The sequence below is a fragment of the Myotis davidii genome, unplaced genomic scaffold (genome assembly GCF_000327345.1).
Source record: "Myotis davidii unplaced genomic scaffold, ASM32734v1 scaffold478, whole genome shotgun sequence".
NCBI classification, from domain to species: domain Eukaryota; kingdom Metazoa; phylum Chordata; class Mammalia; order Chiroptera; family Vespertilionidae; genus Myotis; species Myotis davidii.
In genome coordinates, this window is record NW_006289570.1 from 4,057,146 (window position 1) to 4,080,887 (window position 23,742).

Here is a 23,742-nt window from a genome sequence, read left to right on the forward strand (position 1 = left end):
AAATAAATTAACTTATAGATAGTGGCAAGTAAATTGTAATTTATTCATCATGATTTCTCATTCCTCATTTTCTGGTTACTTAAGGGTTATTAAACATGTGTACCAGGCCTGGCCAATTTTGTACCTATCCCACTTATAGTACTAATTGGCATTTAACAAAAAGGGCCAGTAGGTGTTCTTCTCTGATATTGGTACACAGACTACAGGAGCAGACTGTCCGTTTTCTTCTGGGTTGGTGAAGCTGGGACTGCCTCTAGCAGGAGTCGGGCGGTCTGTACAGTGGGAGAGAATGAGGCCAGTGAGTAAGAGAAGCGTGAGATACAGAGACGGATCCGGTAGCACTGAGCCTTTGAGGCCCGACTGCCTGAGGTTCATTCTTTGTTTCTGTGTCCCACCTCAGTATCCTCCTGTGAGCAAGTCGGTTCTGATTTTAAGTTAGCTTGGGTTTCTTTCACTTACAATTGAGAATTCTGACATATCTAATGCTATTACCTATTATTGTTTCTACACTGACTTTCTAAGTATTTAAAGAAAGCTTGAACTTTAATCTCAGGATAAACATTTAATACACATAGGTGAACTTACTTCATATATGAATTAATCTTCAGAATCAGTGGAGTGAAAATGAAGTATCTTCCATTTTCAATGGTCTTGGCTTAAAGCAGTGGTTCTCAACCTTCCTAATGCCGCGACCCTTTAATACAGTTCCTCATGTTGTGGTGATCCCCAACCATAAAATTATTTTCGTTGCTACTTCATCACTGTAATGTTGCTACTATTATGAATCATCATGTAAATATCTGATATGCAGGATGTATTTTCATTGTTACAAATTGAACATAATTAAAGCATAGTGACTAATCACAAAAACAATATGTAATTATATATGTGTTTTCCGATGGTCTTAGGCGACCCCTGTGAAAGGGTGGTTTGACCCCCAAAGGGACGACCCACAGGTTGAGAACCGCTGGCTTAAAGGGAAAAGTGTTTTTGATAGGTAAAGGATGGATCAATATTCTTTTCTAACCATTTATACCTATACAGTGTAGAAGTTTCCTTTAAAGAGATGATCACCACAAATCAGTAGAAGGGCAAAGAAATAAAGTCATATTGTAGTCATAATTTCACTGATTAGTCATAAATATCCTCTTTATATTCTGACAGTGAACCTGTGGTGACCTTATAAAAGGATTAGAAATAGGGAGGAGGAAAACTGAGTGAAAAGTAGAACAGAGAAGAGGAAGTAAAGAGGTGAGATATATATGGTAAGCTTTATTGAGCCACGAATAATTGTAGGTTCCATGAATTGTCTACATATGGATTAGATGGACTCCTGAGAAATCAGTTAGTGATAGAGATGAAGAAAAGTCTTAATTTGTTTTCTTTAGGCTGAGGTTAAGGTTGATGTGGTGAATAAGGTATTAGGAGCAGCTTTCTTGTCTTGCTTAAGGTCTTGGCATTATGTTGTCTTACAAAATCTCCCTTATTATTTGACCCTAATTACTTGAGTATAACACATTAAGTGAGAATAAAAAATGAGTACTCAAACTTTCAGGATTGTTGTTTTGGAAGTCTTTGATGAATGGGATTAATGTGTACATGAATTTAAAAATATTCCAGCCCCAGCCCTAGCCCGTTTAGCTCAGTGGATAGAGCATCAGCCTACGGACTGAAAGGTCCTGGGTTCGATTCTGGTCAAGGGCACATGCCCGGGTTGTAGGCTCAATCCCTAGTACGCGGCGTGCGGGAGACAGCCAGTCAGTGATTCTCTCTCATCATTGATGTTTCTCTCTCTCCCTCTCCCTTCCTCTCCGAAATTAATAAAAATATATTTTAAAAAAGTAGTAAATTGTCCTCTTTAATTACTAGTTAGTAGCTGTTATGAATAAAGGTCCTATGAATGTATACAGGTCTTTGTATGGGCATGTGTTTTCATTTCTCTTGGTTAAATACTTAGGAGTGGAAATTGCAGGTTTGTATAGTAAATGCGTGCTTGCAACTATGAAAAACTGCCGAAGTATTTTTCAAAGTGGCTATACCATTTTACATTCCCATCAGCAATGGATGAGAATTCCAGGAGCTCCGCATACTTGGTAAACTTGGTGTCGTAGGTCTTTATTAACTTTAGCTATTCTTGTGGGCCTGTAGTATTACGCTAGCATGATATTATTTTGTGATTTCCAGGTGATTAACGATGATTATCTTTTGATGTGCTTATTGCCATTCATTTATCTTTTTTGGTGAGGTGTCTTTTCACATTTTTTGCCTATTAAAAATTTGTTTTTTGTTTACCATTGCATGAGTGCTTTTTATATTCTGGATATGAGTTCTTTATCACAGGTTTTGTAAATCACATGTTTTACAAATATGTTTTTGTAGTTTGTGATTTGCCTTTTCATTTTCTTGACGTATCTTTCAAAGATTGAAAATTGAATTTTTATGAAGTCTAAGTTACTGATTTGTTTTTTATTTTGTAGTTAATGTTTTTTATATTCTATGTAAAGAATCTTCTCTAAACCAAGCTCACTGATATTTTCTTAAAATTTTTTTGGAAGTTTCATAGTACTGTGTTTTACATTTAGGTCTGTGAAACACTCTGTTTAATGAACGAGGTAAGGGTTGAGGTTCATCTTTTTCTGTACAGATACCGAAATTTTCGTATAAGCATTGCTTTAACTGCATCCCTCAAATTGACACATTATGTACTACCATTAAGTACAAAATATTTTCTAATTTTGATTGTCTTTTTTAGCTTTGGGTTATTTAGAAGTATGTTGCTTTGATTAACAAATATTTAGGGTTTTAGATATCTTGTTAGTGATTTTTTTTTTTTAAAGAGAGAAAGGAAGCGGTGATGGGGGAGAGAAGGGGCAGAGAGGGGGAAAGAGAGCAACATCGATGTGAAAAACATTGATGGTTGCCTCCTGTACTTGCTCTGACCAGGGATTGAACCCATAACCTAGGTATGTGCCCTCACTGGGAATTGAACCTGCCACCTTTTTGGTGTATAGGATGGTGCTCCAACCAACTGAGCAACCTGGCTGGGATTTCAAATTTTTTACTTTGAGATTTCTTTTGCAGTGATGCATATCATGGTGAATATTTTATGTGTCCTTCAAAAGAATATGTATCCTGCAGGTAGATATCAATTACTGGTTGATAGGAATTATTAAAGTATCTTATATATTTACCTACTTGTTGTTTTGTCAGTTACTGAAAGAAGAGTGCTAATATCCCAATTGTGGATTCAGTTCTGTCAGCTTTTGCCTCACATATGAAAGGTTCAAGTCGGTGGTGCGCAGGCAGGCTAAATAGCCATCTCAGATGGCGCTTAAAGAAAAATTTATTTAAGGAAAAGGGGATGGGAGATGGGAATACCCAAAGGGGGCCTTGGAGACAGGTTCAGGGAGTTAGCTGGGACAAGCTGTTGCTGCCCATTGTTCCCCTGGTGGGGTTCCTTAGGGGTCTGGGGATATGTGCCTGTGGGGTAAGGGAAAAGGGAAGGGCACCAGAGTGCTGCTTGGAGGGAGAGCAGCACAATGAGCGGATTTATCTCTTGCTTGCTGATGGAAAGTTTAGGGAAGGTCTCAGGGGAGGGTCTTAATAGTATATGCATCAGTTTCCAGGTGTGCTCTTTCAGGGTCCTGGTCAACAGATGCAGAAAGAAGCCGCCTTGGAGTTTCCCTTATCTTTCAAAAAGCAAAACTTTTGGGAGTGGGGCTGCTATGAATCTCCTCTCCAGGGAAATTTCATGGCCATGAAGAAAAAATATGGATAAGATCACATCTGCATAAAAAATCTTATGAAAAACTTTCAGCCCGGCTGGTGTGGGTCAGTAGTTGAGCACTGACCTATGAACCAGGAGGTCACGGTTTGATTCCCGGTCAGGGCACATGCCCGGGTTGCAGGCTCTATCCCCAGTGTGGGGTGTGCAGGAGGCAGCTGATCAATGATTCTCTCTCCCTCTCCCTTCCTCTCTGAAATCAATAAAAATATATTTTAAAAAACATTATGAAAAAGTATCCTGTTTATTCTCCTAGAAACCCATTTACTCCATCAGAGATGAATCTTTTAGAAATGCAAGATTTTGTATGATGCAAGTTTTGAATAAATTAATGTATTAGATTTTGTAGGCAGCCTTTTGTTGCATCTGTCCTGATTTACATGTTCTAATGATTTATGGAGGGATTTTATGTAAATTAAGAAATGTTTAGCCTTTATAATAGGACTAGAGGCCGGATGCATGAAATTCATGCAAGGGGCTTGGCCCTTGCACCCCTGGCTTTGTCCGGAAGGTTGTTCGGCTGTCTGGTCTAATTAGCATATTACACTTTTATTATAGATTGTAAACAATACCCTGGATCTACTACTTTACCAGTAGGTCTCTAATGCTTATAATTGATAGCTGCAACTGTTTCACTGGCCACTGTAACCACAGTATTTTGAGCTTTAAGACATGATGTCACTATTTAATTATGGATTATTCTGTTCTTGTTCTATAATATCCCAACATCTTTATAAAGGATTTTGTATTGGCTTCCCCCAGCTGCTTTTCATTAGAATATGACAACAATAGGACTAGCCTCTTAAAAAATCTGTTTTAACATTAGAAGTGGAAAGGTGATGCTAAGTGACTATGTTTTTCATATGAAGGAGGTATTAAGTTTTCATATATCTGTATATTGCTGAAATAAAAAATTGTGTGGCCAAAGGTATCTCTTATAGTTGGATCATTGTTTAGGATTACAGAATTGTTTTCTTAGTGATACTATTCTCTTCTCTATTCCTTGTTACTCAAGGAAAGACCCTTCATGTAATACTTTAAATATTGTACTGGGAATTGAATTGAAAGTAGCAGCCCATACATAGCAGACTTTATAATCATAGCATGTAATTTTTATCTAATTTTCACTTACTGAATTGGATATTTTTGTTCACCAGAACCTTTACTTCACTGGAACGATTCTTCATGTCAAATTTGGCATTATTCAGTAGAGCTAGTATTTAAATATTGACAAAAGATGTCAAATAATTTATTCTTATTTTATTGAATACTACTAGGTAAATGATAGAAGGTTATAAAAATACTAGAGGCCCGATGCATGAAATTCGTGCAAGAGTAGGCCCTTGCAGCCCTGGCTTTGTACTGAAGGTTGTACGAACCGTCGTTCAGCTGTTCCGCTGTAAGGTTGATTTTCATATTACGCTTTTATTATTATAGATTATGCATTTATTTAATACCTGTTTTTTTGCTTTCCTTTCATAGCTTTATGTCTTGGTAAAAAGTCATTATGGGTAAATTGACATATTGTGTCCATGATATATATGGATAAGTAAGATTTTTGTGTAACTTGAAGATTTTTATGAGTTAAACAGTATTTGCTAACAGATTAAATGGGAGTTGAATAACTGTCAAGGGATCATTTGATAGGAATTTGCTTATTTATCTTGAAATTATACGTTTTCCCATCTGAAATCATTCAGTGTCTTATGTTGCTAATGCAGAGTTTGTGTTTCAGTTAGAAAAGATTAGTAATTGATTAGTAATCGCTAGTGTTATTTAGTATGAGATGTACCTGGAAGGGAAGTGTTAGGAGCATGATGTATACTTGTGCTGTTTAGAACTTTACATGTATATTTCCTTCTTAACACTAATCTCCCAATGTATGCCAGAACAAGGTTTTACTTCTTAATGTACTGAAAAATAAGTCCGTGATGTTAAGCAAGCATCGATAAATTGGTTATACGTATATTTTTAAAATTAATCCTCACCTGAAGATATTTTTTATCCCATTGCTTTTTAGAGAGAGTGGAAGGGAGGGGTAGAGACAGACAGAGAAACATGGATGTGAAAGAGACACACTGGTTGATTAGTTGCCTTCGGGCATCTAGTCTGCAACCTAGGCATGTGCCCTTGACTGGAATTGAACCTGAGACCCTTCAGTCTGCGGGCTGACTCTCTTAACTACAGCAAAACTAGCTAGGGCTAAATTGGTTATATAATTTAAAAGTACTTCTATGTGTTCTAATTAATTTTGAATTTTAAGCAGGTAGGAGCTCTTTGAAGCATGTCCTCTGCCTTGAAACATCTTCCTCTTTTATGTCTCTGCTTGTTTCTTTTATGGGACTTGGTTTAGGCTTATTAACACAATATTTACCAAATGCTGCATATTTACTAGGCACTGTTATGCCCCAGGCCTTGTGGATGGAGTGGTAAAAACAAGGTTATATGGTCTCTGACCTCATTCAGTTTGTTGCCTGTCAAGGAAAAGAAATAGGCCAGTAATGGCAAACCTTTTGAGCTCGGCGTGTCAGCATTTTGAAAAACCCTAACTTAACTCTGGTGCCATGTCACATACAGAAATTTTTTGATATTTGCAACCATAGTAAAACAAAGACTTATATTTTTGACATTTATTTTATATATTTAAATGCCATTTAACAAAGAAAAGTCAACCAAAAAAATGAGTTCGCGTGTCAGAGGTGTCATAGGTTCGCCATCACTGATAATAGGCGTAGGAGTTGGAATTACTCATGTGTAAGTTGCTTTTTTGATTCAAGTGGGTAAAATATGTTGAATGGTTAAGATAGTCTTCTGCTTTTTTTTTTTTTTTTTGATACAGTGGAGGTTTTACCAGAATCTGTCTGGAAATTCTGTCAACTATTAATTTAAAAATAATGTCATACGTTAAGGGAAAGGGAATTGTAACAAAAAAATGCTATTGGTTGTGGAATCTAACACGTAGATGTACACAATATTATTTGCCTTTAAGAATACAAAGAAATTATTGCCTTTTTGTATGGTTAATTGAATTGCCTTATTTCTTTCTTCCCTAAAAGAGACATTTTAGTATCAGGCTAAAATCAACAATTATAACCCTTAATGTTTTGGGAAAAAATATCATATGACTGACTACATAGTTTTGCTAGTAGTCACTGGGTCATTAATTAAGTTTCCTCATTTTATGCTTCCTGTCCTTTCTGTTTTCTTCTGGAGGGAAAACTGTTTTCTCTAGGCTCCCCTCTTCTTAATTCTTTAGCAGGGCACGTTTTTATTCTTTATGTCCAAAATGTACATACTTAAAAGTAACTGACATTCTGTCTTGCCTTGGATTTCTCACTGACACATTTGGTGAAGTGGTTTAAAGTGTCCAATTTGAAAGCAGAAGCTAGTCATGAAGGGAGAAAGGGAAGTTTTCTCATCAAAGGGTTAATAAAATTGTCATAAAGCAGTGTTAATATGCCCAATAAGCCATTTGGGTCTTGAAATTTAATAAGTATTTCAGGACTATTAATTATATTTATTTTTAGGCATTTTCTAGTCTTGGTTTTAATCTGTAGGAAGTATTTTTCTAGATTAAACTCAACCCAGTATAATTATGTTTATAATATGTTTCAGATATCTAACTTTATTTAGGATACTGGTTGATGACCTTATATATGCATTTTGTTTTACCTGTGCTTTTGTTATCCTTAAGGTTTAAGTGATTTGCTTTAAAATTTTAAATCAGATAACTCAGGAACTCATTTGTTATTCCTCATTAGTGAAAAACATTATTAGATCATGGTATATAGTTCTGAGTGACTTATTTCTGCTAATTAAACCGTCTATAATAGGCTAGAGAAAAGAACATTTTGTTGGGGTTTTAATATGCAAAACTAAGCCCATCAGGAAATTTATGGCTAAGATTAAGATTTTAGGAATAAACAAGGTATTTAAACTGAAGTCTAGATATGGGACTATACTAAACAGTATCTTACTAAATTTGTGTGTGTTCATTTTTGGTGCCGACTTGTATTTAAAATATTTGAATGTCGTGTTACAGTCATTTACATATTTGTCTTGCATCTAGTAACAAAAATGGTTGAAAATGAAACTTTTTGAATGGTTTCACTTATTTGTATCTTAATTTCTTTAGTATCTTATAATTTTTTGAGTACAGGTCTTTTACCTCCTTGGTTAACTTTATTCCTAGGTATCTTTTTTATTTATTTTGAAATAATTTTTTATTTTTCAATTACAGTTGACATAATATTGTGTTAGTTTCAGGTGTACACTCCAGTGATTAGACATTATGTAGCTTACTAAGGGATCATCCTGATAAACCTTGTACCCATCTGCACCATCCATAGTCTTTAGAATATTGACTATATTTCCTATGCTGTACTTCCTATCCCCATGACTCTCCTGTAACTACCATTTGTACTTCTTAATCCCTTCGCATTTCCATCCATCCTTCATTCTTAGTTTTCTTAATATACTGTGCCTTTATTTTACATTTCCTCAACAATATGTCTTAAGCAGATGTTCTTAAGTATTATATAACATCCCATAATATGAACATAATTCTTTACCGGTGTTTTGACTGAAAAGCTTCTAGCATTGAGCAAGTGGTTAAGGAGTGGAAATAGTGTGTGGAGAGTAGAGCAGGTGAGGACCAAGTCACTCTGGGAGGCACCTAGATTGGCCTCTATACAAATAACCTTTTCATTTCTTTCAGTTAAATCAATTTTAGTAATTTTTTCTTAGCATTTGATTTTCCAGTTATTTTTAAAAGCCTAAATTGTGTGTGTATACTTTTAAAATCAACTTTAAGATATTTGTGTATAACAGAAGTAACCTAGTATAATTTGACAGATGTGTACATTTATAAAACCATTACCTCTTTCAAGATATAGAATATTTCTGCCGAAACCGGTTTGGCTCAGTGGATAGAGCGTCGGCTGGCGGACTGAAAGGTCCCAGGTTCGATTCCGGTCAAGGGCATGTACCTGGGTTGCGGGCACATCCCCAGTAGGAGATGTGCAGGAGGCAGCTGATCGATGTCTCTCTCTCATCGATGTTTCTAACTCTCTATCTCTCTCCCTTCCTCTCTATAAAAAAAATCAATAAAAAAAAAAGATATAGAATATTTCCATTGCCCCCAAAAAGGTTCCTGATGCTCTTTTACAGTCAATTCTCCCCTTTGCCCCAGCAAACCATTGATCTGGTCACTATGGATTAGTTTTGCCTATTACATTACTTAATAAAAATGATAATTCCCAGACCTTTTATTTGGACTTCTGAGCTTATGATTATATTTAGTTTGTTATTAAGAAAGTGAACTTTAAAAAGATGAACTTTTAAGAGTTGTTGGCTAAAATATCTTGAATTTAGAGTTGAGAGTAGTTTCTGAATGGTGACCTGCAACTTCACTATTTAATTAGAAAAAGATTTTGTTTTAAATTCTGCAGTGGAAATACTGACACAACAAGGTTAACAGTACTTCCATCTCTGAAAGGAGAGAGCCTAGTGGAATGAAGATAGCAGTAGTTGATATGCCCCTATCTATTTCCATACTTGCCTCTTAAATGTTAGTTTCATTGTCCTACTGTATTTACCATTACATACATTGATTTTGGTTTTTGTTGTCTTATACATAAAGACATTGTTTTGATAAAGGACAACATCCCAAATGATAAGTGTTTAGTTTTTGCCAAAGCTGTATTTAAAAAAAAACAATTTTCCGTTTCTGTAGTCTCATTAGAAGGGTAAAAAACCTTTCCATATTTTTATTTTTATATTCAAGTAGATTAAGACAGTAGAGGGGAGTGTATCTAATTTGATTTCTATTCCTTTTGCAAAAACAGTTAATGTTATGGACTCATCAAGATTTTGTTATTTGGTGGGATCTCCTGACAGCCAGCTCTTCTTTCTTTCCATGTGCCTTTATCTCATTGCATTGCACACCTTCTACTCAAAGCTTTGCAATAGTTATTCTTTTTAAAAAAATACCCATCTCAGTGGTATAGTCATGTTAATCAAGATTATAGGGACTAGTTATAATAGATCTTGAGTGCCAGTATAATCCCTGTCAGCCTTTTGTATTACAGGTTTTGGATTTAAATTGAGAACTTCTCTGGTCCCTGAAAGTATTTTCTGTTTGTTTTAACTCTTTTTCTTTTAAATTGAGAAATAATATACATATAATAGTGTAATAACTTTTAAATTAAATTTTGATAACTTTTTACATATGTATAGACCCCTGTAACTACATCCAGATTAAGGTAGGAAATTTATAGCTCTCCTCCACTAAGACTTCCACCCTTTCCCAGTCAGTACATACTGTAAAGAGAAATCACTATTTTGACTTCTATCACTGTAAGTACCTTTGTTTTTTAGTTTTATAGTAAAAGTTCTTTTTAAAAAGTTTCCTTTTTGTTTTGTTTATAAATTTACTAGAGCACTGGAGTGGCATACTTACCCACTTATTAAAGTTACTAGAGGCCTGATGCATGAAATTTGTGCAAGAGTAGGCCTTCCTTCCCCTGGCTGCTGGCACTGGCTTCCCTCTGGCACCTGGGACCGGGGCTTCCTTCTGGCTGCTGGCAGGCACTTGGAACCTGAGCTTCCCACACAGCCCTGGCTTCATCTGGAAGGTCGTCTGGTCTAATTAGCATATTATGCTTTTACTATTATAGATAACTAGAGGCCTGGTGCACGAAATTTGTGCACCGGTAGGGTCCCTAGGCCTGGCTGGCGATTAGGGCTGATCTTCAGGGTGACCAGCAGGGTGATTGGGGGGGCCCCTGCTGGCACCCGCCTTGGCCAGCCTGGCACTGCCTGCTTGCTGGCCCTGTCTCCCTGTCGCCAACGCTGGTCACCTCCCTCTGCAGGGCGACTAGGGGATGATTGGTGGTCCCCGCTGGCACCCGCCTTGGCTGGCCTGGAGTCTGTGGGCTGAGGGCAGCTCCTGCATTGAGTGTCTGCCCCCTGGTGGTCAGTGTGTGTCATAGTGATGGGTTGTTCCACTGGTCATTCTGTTGTTCGGTCGATTTGCATGTTAGGCTTTTATTATATAGGATAGGATTGCTTGGAAGGCATGGAAATGAGCAAAGTAAATTCAGATTATTAGTAGCATCATTCTAAGGTAGTGTTATGCAGCCTTCCTCATGCTTAGAATATACTTTACCTAGGACTAGAGTACAACCTGCTTTTTCTTTGGATTTTTTAAAGAAGGAAAATATAGAATAATAAATTAATATAATGAATATTCATGTACTTAGAGACTAACTATTAATCTGTCATGTTTATGTCAGATTTTTTTAAAATACATATTTTACTGATTTTTTACAGAGAGGAAGGGAGAGGGATAGAGAGTCAGAAACATCGATGAGAGAGAAACACCGATCAGCTGCCTCCTGCACACTCTCCACTGGGGATGTGCCCGCAATCAAGGCACATGCCCTTGACCAGAATCGAACCCGGGACCCTTGAGTCCGCAGGCCAACGCTCTATCTGACGTTTAATAACTAGAAGCCCCGTGCATGGATTCGTGTACCGGTGGGGTCCCTCGGCCTGGCCTGTACCCTCTCACAATCCAGGACCCCTTGGGGGATGTTGGATAGCTGGTTTCGACCTGATCCCTGAGCCAAACCGGTCAGGGCTTGTGTCAGATTTTAAAGAATAATTTTTTTGCTTTGATGTAATTTCAAATCTAATAACATAAATAATATGAGCAACTTGCCAGTGTCCTTCACCAGTTGTTTACATTTTATTTCATATGTTTTATCATTCTCCATTTTTTCCCCCCTGAACCATTTGAGAGTAAGTTGGAGGCACTATGACCCTTTGCTTCAGAATACTTTAGAGTTTATTTCCAAGAATAAGATAAGGATATTCTCTTATGTAATCACAGAGTGATTCTGGGGTTTTATAGTTTAATTTTGAGGATAATCTTATATCTAAATTCTTAGATACACCTCAGAGTTGGCACATATTACCTCAGGTTTCTGTATGATCAGAATTTTCAGTATGCTTTTTAAGCTTCTTAATTAAATGCATATATAGTTTATTTTACCTCTTGGTCAAGACATTTTGAAATTTGAGAATTAAAATGCATTTGCTGACTTACTCTTATATTTCATTGGGTTGTTGTCACCAGGTATTACAGCATGTATCTTCACATAAGTTTTGAACTAAGGAGGTACTAATCAGACCTTAGTCTGTTAATGGCCTTTCTTTGTACATTGATATTGTAAAGTATCAAGATGATACTATAAACCCAACAGAATTTTTAGTTGTCCCCTTATCATCACCTCTTGCAGAGATGATATACTTGTGCTTGTCCAAGTCACATTTATTCTCCTATCTGCTCTCCCTGTAACAGTACACATTTTTAGGGCACTTAATTTATGCATAAAGACATTATGTATCATAATGAGTAAATATTTTGTGAAAATTAAACTCAGGACACTAAAATTCTTTGCACACATCTAACCAAAGGAGCAACTATCCATAGTGGAGTACTCAAAGAAGGTGGTGGTTTTCCACATGCCCTGTTGGATATTCTGAAGCCCAATTTTTTTTCTTGTACATGTAACTTCTGGAGTTTTCTTTTGTTACATTTGCGTTTTAATGTAAAATTTATATATCTTTCTTTAATATCTAATTTCCAAAACTTTATTATACACTGTCATATTTGTAGAAGTTGAAAAGATCCTATCATTGTTTTAGGGGAAAACTGCATTTAGGTGATCATGTCACATCATGGTAATGTGTCCATTCTACCCTGGTATTTATTTTTTTAATTTTTAGCAAACATTTATTAGAATAGACAGTACTAACTACACTGGTATTTTAGATTATAGAAGTGTACTAGTTCTTTGACTTTGGACAACTTACTTAATCCTTGAGAGACTTGGAAGCATCATTGTGAAATAGGCTAAGTAGTACCTACCTCAACAGTCCTATGAAGATTAAATGATATATGAAAAGTACATAGCTCAGTGATTGGCTCTTCATTTAGTAAATTCTAGCTTTTAAATATAAAGATAATGGCATTTCTTCACAGTTTGGTTTTGTTTAACAAAGGATATACCCTTTTAGACTAGTTTTACTAAGCCTATATAGTTTTATTCTAGTATTTAAATAGAGTTCTGTATGCAGTATTTTAACTGTTATTTTCTTGTGAACTAAGTAATAGATTCTTCTATAATGAAGACCTTTTAATTTAAGAGTTTTTTAATATATATAGTTGCTCATTGATCAAAACGATTTTGAACTACACGGTTCCACTTATACATGAATTCTTTTTCAATACATATATTGGAATTTTTTTGGAGATTTACAACAATTTGAGAAAATGGAGATAAACTTTATGATGTTCTTAAAAATATGTCCTTTTTTCTAATTTACTTTATTGTAAGAATATACTATATAATACACATAGCATAAAAATATTTATTAATTGGCTATATAGGCTATCAGTAAAGCTTCTGGTCAACAGTAGGCTATTAATAAAGTTTTGGGGGAGTCAAAAGTTATGTGTGGATTTTCAATTCTGGTGGGAGTCAGAATGTAATCCTTGCATTGTTCATGGGTCAACTGTATTGGTTTATTCTCCAATAATCCTGTGAGGCTCTTTGATCAGGGTAGATAATTATATTTCTTTTGAAAGCTCAAGAAACATGCCTAGAAACTGTGTGGTTTAATTATTGATATATGACAGGGCATTTATTATCCAACATGTATGTGATTACTAAGTGCCGGTACACTTCCAATTGTTTCTGTGTATTAGAACTTAATCTTTACAATAACACTATGAGATATTGTTGCCATCAGAAGCATGTTAATGACAAATGACCTACTCAGGATTACAGAATAATAAATGTCTGAATTAGGTTTTGAGGCAAGGTCAGGCTGACTCTAAAGTTGTGCCAGAATGCCTAAAAACACTCTTTAAAATGCTACAGTGCATTTTAAATTCATAAACACGAATGTTCCTTTGAAGGCTTTGTTTTAAACAGCAGAAACTGAAGTGATACAGCAGAGTAAAAGCAGAAATCGTATTCTTCCACTCTGCCACGAGCTGTGGAGCATAAAATAAAGGAAGAAAAACGGGATTTGATCTTAAATTCTGACTTTTGCAAAATAATATTTACCTGTCTGATTAGGTTTACTGTCTGATAAAATAATCCCTTCTGTCCTTGTATCCTTTTCTGGGGGAAAGTTTAGAAGCTGGAGACAAAACTAGCTAGCTATTCTGAAATCCCTTAGATGGGTTTACATTTCTTTTTATTCTGTAGTTTACACTTGTAATTTGGACCAAGATTAGATTTAAGAAAAATGAAAAGATTCCTTAACTTCTCCCATTTTGTTACAGTATGACCCTAGCCCCATATAATATTTTTTTTTCTTGAAAGTCAGATTATTTGGGTATGCTTGGAAACTTTTAGGTAGCTATCTCATTAATATACTCATCACATGGACCAAATTGTCTCATCCGGTCAGCTTTTTGATTCCTTGCCCTTATAGTTTTTCTGTTGTGCTGGTACCCATAACAACACAAACTTAAGAGCCCAGTAATGCAGGGCAAGTAGACTTCCTTCCTACCCTGGAGTTTTTTCCTATACTAGATGCCAGCTCTGAGGATGGTGAACATGGGAGTTTAATAAAAACCTGGTTTCCTGACTTTATCCCATTACATTAGATTGTCTCAGTGCTGAAATACAGGTTTTAAGAAAGTGGGTAGAAAAGAGTGCCCAGCTTGAGGATATTTAATATATGTTCAGCTTTGTTAACATTGCAGAAAACGTCAGTGGCTGACGTTTAATAACTAGAAGCCCCGTGCATGGATTCGTGCACCGGTGGGGTCCCTCGGCCTGGCCTGCACCCTCTCACAATCCAGGACCCCTTGGGGGATGTTGGATAGCTGGTTTCGACCCGATCCCTGCAGGCTCGAACCAGACAGGAGGGAGCCCGATCCTGTGGGTTGAGCATCTGTTCCCTGGTGGTCAGTGTGCATCATAGGTGTTCGGTCGCTTAGGCTTTTATATATATATATAGATAATAATCTGTAGTAAATCTTTTGAAAAATTGGTGTCAATTAAATAGTTCATAGCCATTCATTTGCCTTGGTAAATTATTTTTTATAAGAGAAGTATCTTACATATATATTTTTAATGTTATTGATTTCAGAGAGGAAGGGAGAGGGAGAGAGAGATAGAAACATCAATGATAATAGAAGAGAGAATCATTGACTAGCTGCCCCTTGCATGCCCCATACTGGGAATTGAGCCTGCAACCCAGGCATGTGCCCTGACTGGGAATCGAATGGTGATCTCCTGGTTCATAAGTTGATGCTCAACCACTGAGCCATGCCAGCCAGGCCTGTTTCTTTTTACATGTATCTCTCTCCCGCCCTCTTAGCCTGTCTTGGCTTTATGATAATCACTGTTTGGCTTTCATTTGTATTGTTACCCATGTATGCATTTGTAAACAGTACTTTAGTTTTGTCGGTTTTTGAATGGAATAATACTGTATATATTTTCTATTTTGCTGCTTTTGCACATTCCTATGTATTATGTTGATCTAGTTTATTTTTATTGCTATTTTGTATATTACACAACATTTTTTTTACCAGAGAGCTTGAATATACACATTATTCCTTCTGTTTCTTTCAGACATTAGTTTCTTTGACAAACTACTTTCATTTTGGAAAATGCAAAGAAATATATGACTGGCTCAGATTGACCTGGGAGGTGTAATATTATTAATAGTTATAGTTATGTTCACATGCTTATTGTAAACTTGATCATTCCAATTACTTGTTTATGTGGATTTTTTTCATGCTGAATTGAATAGTACCGAAGTTTTGAATATATAAAAGTATACTCCATAATGTAGATTTATATTAGGCTGTATGTTTGAGAACTTTTTCATCTTGTTTTAGAGAATATTTTACCAATATTTAAATACATTGAATATAAGTAATTGAATATAAGTATGAATATAAGTAATTTAGACGGTGCTTTTTAAAAAAAGAAAACCCCTCTCCCTTTGCTTTTGGGTTAAGCAAAATGATAGTTTGAGAATTTTTTAAATGTAAGGCTTGGTTTTGTTTTTAGTGTGAACCTATGACTTGTCTGAGTTTTTCTGAGTTGTTAAGTGCAGTCATGAAATATCAAAAATAATTAGGAAGAATAATGAATTGGGCTTATTTCTTATTAGCTCCTCTTTTCTAAAGCATGTTGATAAATTCTACCTTTTGACTTACACTGGAAAGTTCCTTTTCTTCCTGTATTTGGAGGGCAGTCACTTGTGTCCTTCTGTTTAGGTGAGATAAACATTAGTAGTTTAAAAGGGTGGCTCAGTTTTTTTCTGGGGATCTGTTGAATTGTATGGTTTTAAAGGGATTCTTAAGATGGTGTTCTGGTCAAGGCAATTTCTGTTTTTTGTTTTTTGGCTATTTAATTGAGGAGAACTGCTTTGAAAGAGTAGATATTTGAACTTACCATTTTGAACAAAGCCCACATTATAGTCTTATTGAAGATTATTTGGTGTTTTATTGGCTTCTTTTAAAAAATTAGCAACTCCCTACCTAATTGCCAGTATATACATTTTAACTAGATCAGGAGAAGAGTGGGCTCTTCATTGCATATAGCCTCTGCTATTTGAATTTTGTCTCTTTCCTCTGAATGTACCTATTGGCTAGCCTGAGTGGACAGTTTTTAATTATGATGACAGCAGTTTAAAATTCAAATCTGTTTCTTCTCTTCATTGTTAAATTGTATGCTTAAAGGATGAATTAGCATTTATATTCAGCTTTCTGGTCCTTGTCCTTTTTTTTTTTTTTTGGTTCTTGTCCATTTTGATGCCTGTTAACTCTGAATAAAATGAGTGGAGGGACCCAGAACTTTGAAGAGTATAGATGGAGAGAGGAACATTCAGGTTTCTAATATATAATATTAATATACTAATAAGCAATGTGCAGATTAGCTAGGTTTGGGATAATACTGATAACTATTTTTTGAGTGTAGAGTACTTCCAGAAAATGCAGTTAAAATTTTGTTCTTTAATCAGTAGGAGGCAGTTACAGAGTCTGCAATCTCATGTTAAGAGATAATCATATGATACTAGAGGCCCGGTGCACGAAATTCATGTGCTTGGGGGAGAGGGGCCCCAAAGCCTGGCCTGCACCCTCTGGCAGTCTGGGAGCCCTCAGGGGATGTCTGACTGCCATGAGCCGGGCTTCTGGCTGAGTGGCGCTCCCCCTGTGGGAGCGCACTGACCACCAGGGGGCAGCTCCTGTGTTGAGTGTCTGCACCCTGGTGGCCAGTGCACGTTATAGCGATTGGTCATTCCACCTTTCGGTTGATTTGCATATTAGCCTTTTATTATATAGGATAGGATGTTAAGAAGAGCAGAAGTCATTATAAGGTTCTCTTTTCTCTCTCTCTGTCCTGTCTCTTCAATTTATCCTATGGGGTGCAGGGGAAAACAAGTTACTTCTTTCCTGTTCACCAGAGGTAGCTGAGAGCGAGTAGGACCTGAATGAGTGTGCAGGAATTTGCCTTCTCTTAATTTCCTAAAGGTAGACTTCAGAACCAATCAAAGAAACAAAAGTCAGGAAACATTTTTCTTATGCTGGAGCAATAATAAATATTGAACTACCTCTGGCACTTAGATAAAATGATCTTGCTTGGCTTTATTTAAAAATTTTATTGATTTTAGAGGGAGGAAGGGAAGTACGGTATTCAGAACATCTCCCACACTAAAAAAAAAAAGTCTATCTCCATCCCCGTCCCTCCCCCCCTTGCCAAAAAAAAAAAAAGAAATGAACCACTCGTGGTCACAGAATTACCAAGATTGATCTTTGGTCATTATCTATTGAAATGGAGATTTTACTTGTTACAGTGAACATTATCATAAGTGTTGCTGGTTCAAGAGACTTACTATCAGTAAAAGACTTATTGATACAGAAATGTGATTATAACATGGAGTTCAGCTAATGGTTTCTGACAACATACTGGATTTTGTTTCTCAAGTAGAAGGTTGTGGGTTTTGCTTAGGAAATGATAATATTTTAGCTGTTTATCTGTGTCCTGCAGCTGGCAGAGGAATGCAGTACACTGATGATGAGTTTGCGTTTGGATCCCTGAAAACTCGCAGACTTTACTTAGGGTTTCCAAAAGACGTAGAAAAGAGACATAGATCTTTTTCTTTTTTTAAGTCATCTTGTTTGGAGGTATCACTGAATCAGGACACTGCCGCAATTTCATATTTACTGTTCCTTTTTTTACCTTCTTCAAAGCATGATCCTAATAAGTAGTGTGTTTGGGGGGGAGGGTCACACTGAGCCCATTCAGCCCTGTTGAGAATATTACAGTTGACACTTAGGACTGCAGCTCCACTGCTGCATCCCTTCCTAGTGCCTAAAAGTGCCTATCACCCCAAAATATTTGTCACATAAGTGAATCTCCACCACAGTGGATTTAGGTTAGGTGAAGGCATCTGTTCTTTTTGAACTTTCCTTGTTTCTATTTTCATTGATAGTTCACTTCAACAAGGGTTTTAGAAAAGCTGAAGTTTGGGCTCCTGTTCAGGGAGTAAGTCCAAGCCACAGTAGTCTTATTCAGCTGATAAATGCTTGGGTTTTGGTCACTGCTGCTGATTAAATCATCTTTCCATCATGGAATAATCTGTCCAACATACCACAGAATCCTAGTTTGGGAAGGTCATGTCATCCCTCAGATATCCGAAAAGTTATTAGGCATAAATGAGGAAACTCCAAAGTTGAAAAAACTTGCCCAAATTAGTGAGTTTTGTGAAGCTACTACTTAAAAGTTAACACTTTTGGCCCTGATGGCTCAGCTTGTTGGAGCATCATCCTGTACACTAAAAAGTTGCAGGTTTGATTCCCAGTCAGAGCACATACCTAGGCTGTAGGTTTGATCCCTGATTGGAGTGCGTGCAGGAGGCAACCAATCCATGTTTCTCTCTCAGACTGATGTCTCCCCTTCCCTCTCCCTCAAGTCAATAAAAACATGTCCTCGGTGAGGATTAAAAAATAAAAGACCAATTTAAACCCCTGAGTTATTTTATGTTGCCTCTGTACTCGAGTTTGCTGTGAATGTTTCTTAACACATGGTGCATGTGTTCTTCTATGCAGAAAATTAAAAATTCCTTTATAATTCAGTGTTGAACTCTTTAAATATATATATTTTATTGATTTTTTATAGAGAGAAAGGGAGAGGGATAGAGAGTTAGAAACATCGATGAGAGAGAAACATTGATTAGCTGCCTCCTGCACACCTCCTACTGGGGATGTGCCCGCAACCAAGGTACATGCCCTTGACCGGAATCGAACCTGGGACCCTTCAGTCCGTCCGCAGGCTGAAGCTCTATCCACTGAGCCAAACAGGTTAGGGCCAGTGTTGAACTCTTAATTATCCTGTATTTGGATGGGAGACAGGTCTATGCAAAATATATTCCAGTGTTCTTTTGAAGTTAAAATGTATCTGCTTAACCTCCCCCCACCCACCCCAAAATACTGCTTAACTCTCCCCCCTATTCCCCACTCCAATCCCCCACAACATTTTGTTGTTTGGAATCTTTTATTATGGAAATGGTTAAATTGGCATGCTTCTTTGCCCTTGTTGTAGCTAATATGGTAGGTGACATACAGATGATCAATCACATAAGCTATTCCATTCTTGGCCTCCATGCCCTTCCTCTTAGTCATTATCTCATTATCTTCCACAAAGGGTTTTTGTGTTAGGTTCTCCTGTCTAATGCAGCTGCATAGTGATATCCGATATTATAGTATTTAATATTCAAGGGTATTAATTTTTACTTTTTAGGGTTTTCTCTTATAATAGCTGAAATCCTGTCCATAGTGTAATATGTAACTGTAATAGTTTTTACGTTATTTCAGATTTATTTTTTACCCCTTCAGAGATGAAACTTAACGGTGACCATAGTTAACCCCTGCCCCACCCCACTTCCCTGGCTATCTCTGTTCATTAATAGTTAATGTGTTTAAGACACTTGTGATTGGACACTTTAGGTTGCTTGGATTTAATATAACCACTTTATGTTTTACCTCTTCAAGTCTACAAATATTCAAGGTCACCCAAACATTATTGCTCTTACTTTCTGAGGTATACATGGCATATCATGGGATACCTGCTGGTGTCATGGGAAGGTAACTTGGAGCACCAGAGACATGGCCTTTATCTGGCAAATTGTCCTAAGAGGCATGGGCAGTTTTAAATTGTTGTTGGAAATGTTTCACAATGACAGATGTTTGTGGCTTGGGGTGACAGTTATTGAGAAGAAGAGTCATTGCAGTAGACCTGCCTGAACCTTTTTGTTGTATTGAATCAGCCTGTTGTTTGGTCCACCTCTTGGAACTTTACACCTTTGGAAACTTCACACAAACACTTCTGTATTAATGGGCTTCTCATATCCTTAACAGAATAAATTATCAAATAATTTCTAAGACATATCAGGCGATTCTTACAGTAGGTATAGTGATTCTTTGAATTAAATCAAGCACTATCAATTCATTCTTACCCCTAGACATGACCTGTCTGTTGAATTTAATGACATTTCCCCCCGTATTAACTGCTGGACATACATTTAAGCAGTTAATACTTTCACTTTGGTGTCTTCCTCTGCATTTTCACTATTGTTGAGTTATTGGGCTCTTAACAATTCATATCTGAACTACTAGTCCAGGAACATCCTATAGTATAAAGGAAAAATAAAAGAGAAATAATTTATAATGTGTATTTCAGTATTCAAATACTCAGCAAAAATTATACTCTAGTAAGAAAAGGACCTGGAGATTTACAAATCCCCCCAACTTTCCTGCTGTACCTTGTTAAACAAGTTAATAAGACCAGTCTTGATTCTGGTATGGTTTGAAGTTGCATATTATGAATAGCTTTATTTCCTTCCTAATATAGTATGTGGTTAATATGGCATGAGTTACAAAATTTAAATTAAATTACTGGGAGCAAATTACTACTTATAAAATGGTTAGAACACTTCATTATTGCATGGTTAGGTCTCCCTTTTATGGTTTTTACTCAGTTTAAAAAAATGTTTCTGGCCGAACCGGTTTGACTCAGTGGATAGAGCGTCGGCCTGAGGACTCAGAGGTCCCAGGTTCGATTCTGGTCAAGAGCATGTACCTTGGTTGCGGGCACACCCCCACTAGGGGGCGTGCAGGAGGCAGCTGATCGATCTCTCTCATTGATGTTTCTGGCTCTCTGTCCCTCTCCCTTCTTCTCTGTAAAAAATCAATAAAATATATTAAAAAAAATGTTTCTGGAGGTTAGGGGAATAATGTGCTGTACTGACAGACTCCTTCATTTTAGGGTTTTGGTACTTTGTATAGTCTTGTTCACATATGTGAATTCATGTCATGTAATCAAACAGCCCAAAGGGGTGAGTTGTCTGCAAATACTGAGAGAGCCTTACAAAGGAATCAGGTTGATTAGTCCTTTATTTCTGTAAAGGTCAGATTGTTGCCTAGTTGTGACAGTAATTCTTTGTATTGAGACTATACCCCCAACCCCATCCCAGCTCTCCTGACCAATTTTTGCTTACACATAAAAGATCCCTTGGTAGAAGCTAATTATGTGTTAAAACACCTTAAACTCTCAAGTCTAAGCCTAGATATCTTGTAGTCATATAGTTTTTTTAAAGTACTTGTTCCTGTAGTGGCAAAGGTTTGTCTGAGAAGCTATCAGAGTGATGCTTTATTGATCGAGGAAAACATGTAAATAGGAGTAGCTGTAGGTTCCTGGAAAGTTTTGTCTGTATGTATAGTTCTGCAGTTTCTAAAGGCATGCTGAGGCCTGATTGCGCCCATTTTGTGGACAATTAAGCATTCTAAAATCTGCAGTTGACTAAATAGTCCACATTGTATCATTTTAAAGATAATGTATTATCCTGGCATTCTACCTTGTAGAGAAAAGTCTTGTGGGCAGATCTAAGTGATTTAACTTGATTCTTAGGATATTTTTCATGAAAATACTGGTTTTTCTTTTGCAGATTTTCTTGTGAGACCTTCTAGTAGAGAAAGTTCTTGGGACAAAGTTCTTGGTAAGTCTCCCCTCCCGCCAACTGTGCTGTTTTGAGGCAGGTAAAACAAATTTACAGATTAACTTGGGGCATCTGTTTGTCCTTGTACACAGTGTGTGCACAGTTATTGAGATGAGCTCTTACATTTTCATTTTAATGGTAAGTCTTGAAACGTTTTTTCACTGGAACTCAAGCAAGGTTGCTTTTTTTATATGTAATTGTGCCATAATATAATATACTGTGCCTGGAAACTTGTATTTAAGTGGAGATTGAATGAGGTGTAGCCCTACTCTTTTTTTTTTTTTTTAAATAGATGGTCCTCAACAACATGAAGTTCTTTTAAATTGAAACTTGGTTCTTATTTTGAATTTTCTTAAATTGTTGTTATATATCTATATGAGAACCAAGGCCATGTTACTAGACTTAGTGGCACTAATTGGATTTTTAAATAGAAAACAAGTTCTAAAAATTTGTTAGCTCTGTCTTCAGTATGGATATTAATTCCAGTCCTATCCTTTTCATAGACCTGTGTGTATCTCTTACTGCCTAAGTCTTAATGACTGCCTCTTGTTTCTGCCATCTGTTTAATCTAGGAAATTATAATCTAATATTATTGAAAAGAGAAGTTGTTTTGGTTTTTTAAGTTTTTAGATCCAAATCATTTTCTTGTTCCAGAACCTTGAACATGGCATGTTAGACTCTTCACAAGTGGGCTTTAAAAACATCTCCATCAGTCATTTCACAAATGCACAAGGCTGAAGTGTGGATTAGCACACATGGGAATGTCAGCCTGCAGGTGTTAAAACTTCTGTAGAGCCTTGCCGGTGTAACTCAGTGGTTAGAGCATCAGCCTGAGCACCAGAGAGTCATGGGTTTGATTCTCAGTCAAGGGTACTTACCTGAGTTGCAGGTTTGATCACCGGCTCCTGTGCATGTGGGAGGCCATCAGTCAATTAATCGATGTGTTCTCTCGCATTGATGTTTCTCTCCCTCTCCCTCCCCTCTCCTCTTCCTTTCCCTTTCCCCCTCATCCCCCTCTTCCACTCTCTCTATAAAAATCAATGGAAAAAATATACTCGGGTGAGGATTACTAACAACAAAAAACCTGATAAAGGTATTAGCACAGTTTATGTGAATTTTTAGATGAATATAGAATATAGGGGCAATAAGGCAATTTTGCCTACTAAGCCAGTTTGGCTCCCACAAATAGGGAGATCCATTTTGAACTTACAGGTAAAACATTTTATAATATTACAAGAGTATTGTGTTTGTACTTGCATGTTGGTTTAATTATTATTGCTTTACTGTTTTCATCCAAAGCTTATAACATTTTTCATATTACTAGCAACATTAGGAATATGAGCCCGTGCTATTTTTTTGCCCAAAATCCAGGAGGATTTTCACAAAAGCATATGGAGTTTGCATTTGACTAGTGAAAATTGGCTGGGTAATATTGAACATATTCTGGGCTGACTCTGGTCAGGTCTTTGGGTCTTTGTATATGTAGTTCCTTTAATTGGAGTATGGCCAACTGGGGGAAAATTGCTAATTTTGTCCCTCTCCTTCCCCCCATCTCCCCTTTTAAAGATCCAGGCATAAAGGAAAGAAAAGCTTTGCCATACATTGAAGAAGGGACGGGGATCTCTCCTCCTAATCTGGGCCTCCTGTCATGGTAAGTAAATAACAAGCAAATACCGTAGTTGCCGGCGTATAAGACGATTTTTTGGCCCTGAAAAATATGCCTCCAAGTGGGGGGTCGTCTTATACGCCAGGTACACTTCAGATAGACTGCCCATAGTGCTTGCCCCGTGCCATAGTGGCCTCCCGATGCCCGCCCACTTCATTCCACATACCGTTCAGGCATCAGCAGCGCTGCTGGGTGTATG

General features: G+C 36.8%; 1 protein-coding gene across 5 annotated transcripts in view; it reads left to right on the forward strand.

Moving 5' to 3' along the window:
- MTMR3 (myotubularin related protein 3) overlaps positions 1 to 23,742 on the forward strand; it is a 79,535-nt gene that overhangs the window by 12,077 nt on the left and 43,716 nt on the right. For all 5 annotated transcript variants that reach the window (XM_006762072.2, XM_006762073.2, XM_006762074.2 and 2 more), the window contains 3 exons: positions 1,165 to 1,251; positions 21,827 to 21,877; positions 23,444 to 23,528. In XM_006762072.2, coding sequence (XP_006762135.1) covers positions 23,526 to 23,528 — 3 coding nt within the window. In that variant the 5' untranslated portion in view covers positions 1,165 to 1,251; positions 21,827 to 21,877; positions 23,444 to 23,525. The remainder of the gene's footprint in view (positions 1 to 1,164; positions 1,252 to 21,826; positions 21,878 to 23,443; positions 23,529 to 23,742) is intronic.